Source organism: Vigna unguiculata, chromosome 7 (assembly GCF_004118075.2).
Source record: "Vigna unguiculata cultivar IT97K-499-35 chromosome 7, ASM411807v1, whole genome shotgun sequence".
In the NCBI taxonomy this organism is placed as follows: Eukaryota; Viridiplantae; Streptophyta; class Magnoliopsida; order Fabales; family Fabaceae; genus Vigna; species Vigna unguiculata.
In genome coordinates this window covers 18,818,457-18,822,560 of record NC_040285.1, presented here as the reverse complement: position 1 = coordinate 18,822,560, position 4,104 = coordinate 18,818,457, and the positions used below count along the sequence as shown (strand labels likewise).

Here is a 4,104-nt window from a genome sequence, read left to right as displayed (position 1 = left end):
GAATCTGTACAAAGACGTTACATTGAACAAAGGAATTTGCAAATATGGTACGCGGAAAGCACGCAGGGCACAAGGTAATAAGTCCAAAATTCGAAACTGAAAGAAAAGTAGTGAAACCCAGTGAAGAAATTGAATTGAATAGATAAATGGGAGAAAAAGAGAAAGAAGTAGTAAAAGTGAAGCTGAAATGGGTAGGTCTAAGAAAATATTAATTAAAGCTGAAAAAAGGGATGAAAAAGAATAACAAAGGTCTTCGTGTGGGTCCCACCTTCAAATCTGTGACAGAGACAGCAGTTTCATTTCTCAGCTCCTCTTCCTTTGTGCATTTTGCTTATTTAAACAAACTCCTCTTTGTTCTTCTTCTCTCTCGCAAGAGCTACAAATATTATAATATAGGTTTTTTTTTTCTCTCTTCTTGCTCTGGATTTAATAATATATATATGAATTATATATATATTCACTAAAGTTGGAAGCTTTGTATTCTTGTGTATGATGGTTGTGTTGTGTGAAGTCTCAAGGGAAGCAAAGTCCTCTCTTTCACACCTTTCAGTCTCAAAACCGAGGGAAGAAGAATCTAGGGTTTAGCACCACCAAGTTCGTCAAGGTCTGTGCTTTGGTGCTTTTTTCTGTTTTTTCTCTCTCACTGGAAAATTGGGTTGATTTTTCTAGAAGAGGATATGCTGCAACTTGCGAGGCACCCTCGGTTTGTTCTGATTCAACGGTTGTTCTTTCTTTCCAAAAAGCATGTCTTTTTTTCTTCCTGAGTTGGAATTTTGAAACTTTAACTAGAAATCCTGTTTCTGTGGCTCCTTGTCTGGAAAAAAAATGGGATTTTTTCCACCTGGGTCGTTTTATCTGCCACACAAGGCTGAATGTTGGTAGATGTGTGGGATGTTGTTTTTTAGTATTCTGGTGTAGTTGGGTTAGTTCTGCCCCTTGTTTGGGGTCTTTAGTTTTTTTTTTTTGCCCCTTTTTGTCTGTTTATTTTTATTTTTTCTTATAGAGGCTAATATGGAAGAGGTTGAGCAAGCTAATAGAGCAGCTGTTGAAAGCTGTCATAGGGTTCTGAGTTTGTTGTCTCAACCAAGGGATCAAGTTCAGCATAGGAATTTAGTGGTGGAAACTGGAGATGCTGTGGTAAGGTTCAAGAAGGTTGTGTCCTTGCTTCAGAGTGGTTTGGGTCATGCAAGAGTGAGAAAGGTTAAAAACCCTCAAGTTCCCTTTACCCACCAAAGCATCTTCTTAGACAACCCAAATTGCAAAACCAACAACCATCACTCAAAAAATCTGCATGTTTTCCAACCCAGCTTTCCTGACAATTCAATTCAGGAACTGGGTTCAACCATTAAACATTCACTCTCTCTAGGACAGCCCTCTTTGGAATTGAGCTCCAGTGGGAAAAGTGCTCTTCACCTCACTCAGCAGGCTTCATCAACTCACTATCACTTCTTTCAGCAACAGCAACAGCAAAGGATGTTGCTCCAGCAGCAACAGCAGCAGCAGCAACAACAACAGCAGCAACATTTGAAGCATCAAGCAGAAATGATGTTCCGAAGGAGCAATAGTGGCATAAACCTGAATTTTGACAGCACTAGCTGCACACCAACAATGTCATCCAATAGGTCTTTTATTTCTTCCTTGAGCATAGACGGAAGTGTGGCTAACTTGGATGGAAGTGCCTTCCATTTAATAGGAGCTCCACACTCTTCTGATCAGAATTCGCAACAGCACAAGAGAAAATGTTCTGCAAGAGGCGATGAAGGAAGCTTGAAATGTGGGAGCAGTTCTAGATGTCATTGCTCTAAGAAGAGGTAGCACATGTTTCATTAATTTCTGTTATTTCAAAAGTTTTTATTTGTCCTTGTAATCTGTCATTAATAACTCTGTGTTCTCCGCAGGAAACATAGAATGAAAAGGTCAATCAAGGTGCCTGCTATCAGCAACAAACTTGCAGATATTCCCCCTGATGATTATTCATGGAGAAAGTATGGTCAAAAGCCAATCAAGGGCTCCCCTCACCCTAGGTTTGTTCTAGCTCTGCTTTCAGATATTTGATTGATTCAAGGGACTCCCCGAGAATATAATTGGGCGTTGTAAAACTTTTAAAGTATATTGCTATTTCTGACAATTATGCTGTTTGGTGAGCATTTACGATCTATCTTTCCTTTTACAGCATTGAAGTTAAGTGTGCATGAGAATGATACACTAGCGTGTAGGGCATTTTTTTTGTTTCTTATTCTTTATTTTTTTAAGCATGCAAACAGGTCCCTGATATTTTGATTGTATTCCTTTGTCTGTGTTAGTTCTTTGTTATTCCGGTTGATGAGATCGTTATAGACCAGGGGGTGATTGAAGTCGTCATTGAATATCCTTATGTGTACAAATCTTTCATGTCTCTTCAATGTTTGAGAAATTAGTTTAGCAATTTGGTAGTAGTCTTGGCACAAACTCCTTCCAGTAGTATCAGTAACCAGGTGAAGGTGACCACATGTTTTTGTGTTTGAGGAAAGTGGCCTTAATTCCTCCTTCTAAATTTTCAGGGGATACTATAAATGCAGCAGCATGAGAGGGTGTCCTGCTAGAAAGCATGTTGAGAGGTGCCTGGAAGAGCCAAGCATGCTAATTGTCACCTATGAAGGCGAACATAACCACCCTAAGTTACCAACGCAATCTGCAAATGCATGAACTATGTGGAGAGCTTAACCAAGACCAAGTCCATCATTCAATTTGTCAAAACCTTTGTGTGATTGGCTTGAGTTGCTACTGTACATATTTTAAGTGATGCAAGCAGAGATGGATATTGTTGCCGCAGATTTTGGCTTTTGTTATAGTTTGGCTAACCAGCCGTTTATTTAGAGAGGGTGAGGATCACTGATTAAATGAACAAAGTCTGTAAAATTGACTAGTTTCGGTTCCTAAGAACTATTTCATCTTTCTTTAGCCTGTTATAAACATCTCTGGATTTCTATATGAATGAAATGCTTCTAAAAAATGGTGCTTTTCTTTGGAAGAGCCTAACTCAACTCGAGAAGAGTTAACTGTAGACGGTGAGAATTCTTTTGTTTCACTTACACTGTTTTGGTCATATGAGGTGTATAACACACTATCACATGCCACTGAGATGTGATATTTTTCATGACGTGATATCTGTGAGTGGTGATTGTTCTAACAAGATGTTGTAGTATAAGGTAATAAATAATTGTTTGAAAGGTGTATGAGCTTAGGCCAATTGAAGAAAGGCATGGCATGGCAGCTGCTAGTGATGGTAGTGGATGCCAACAAGTTTGGTAACTACCGATATTCCTTTTCATCTACTTCGTAGGTTGAAGCTGTTTTAGGACCATCAAGTCCCTGGATGGATGATAGATGTCGTGTAATAATTCAAAGTTGGACTTTTGAACAGGGTGAAATGAATGGCACAACCTCCTCCTTCATTTGCATTATCTACATGTAAAGTTTCATTCGGTTTGTTAGTTCCCCTAACAGAAGTGTATCTTGGCTTGTGGAAGTTTCTCAGCAGAGCATGTGAGTTGTGAGGGGACCAACATGGGCATTCATGCTGGATCATTGTTTTCTTGGGTCCAATTCCACCTGTTATCAATGTTATTAGAGAATAAATTCTACCCTTTTCCTCCTCCTTCACTGGCCTTATGTTATCAATCACCCTTTTCAATAATATAAAAACAAACAATAAAGAACCTTGGATTATTCAATGTATCAAACACTGTAATCTCTTCTGTCATTTCTCACTTACAGCAAGAAAAAAGAGTTACCATTCTGATAATTGAAGAAAAAAAAAATGAAATTGTATTGTGTTACAGGAACCGATCTGTGTAAAAGAATAGTTGTGAATCATATTTTGTATAAAAATTACCCTTAAATGTATCTCAGTTTCAAAATGGACTGTAAAAGATAATATTTTATTGCATCTGGTTCAATCACAATTGCACTATTGAATCCTGAACTTGTGTCTTTTCTTGTAACAGTTACACTGGTATTGATCTAGCACACGCGTGGTGCAATGTCTCATGTGATCTGCCAAATTTTGAACATCATTTGAGAAGAAAAATGGTGGCCGTGTAATATGGTTCAATTCCAACCTAG

At 38.3% G+C, this 4,104-nt stretch overlaps 1 protein-coding gene across 1 annotated transcript; it reads left to right on the top strand.

Annotated features, from left to right (window-relative positions):
- The first annotated feature begins 377 nt into the window (after positions 1 to 377).
- Positions 378 to 2,992, top strand: LOC114191026 (probable WRKY transcription factor 21). Its single transcript, XM_028080164.1, has 3 exons — positions 378 to 1,811; positions 1,899 to 2,024; positions 2,541 to 2,992. The coding sequence occupies exons 1-3, from the start codon at positions 1,012 to 1,014 to the stop codon at positions 2,683 to 2,685; spliced, it is 1,071 nt and encodes a 356-aa protein (XP_027935965.1). The 5' UTR covers positions 378 to 1,011; the 3' UTR covers positions 2,686 to 2,992.
- The last annotated feature ends 1,112 nt before the right edge of the window (positions 2,993 to 4,104 follow it).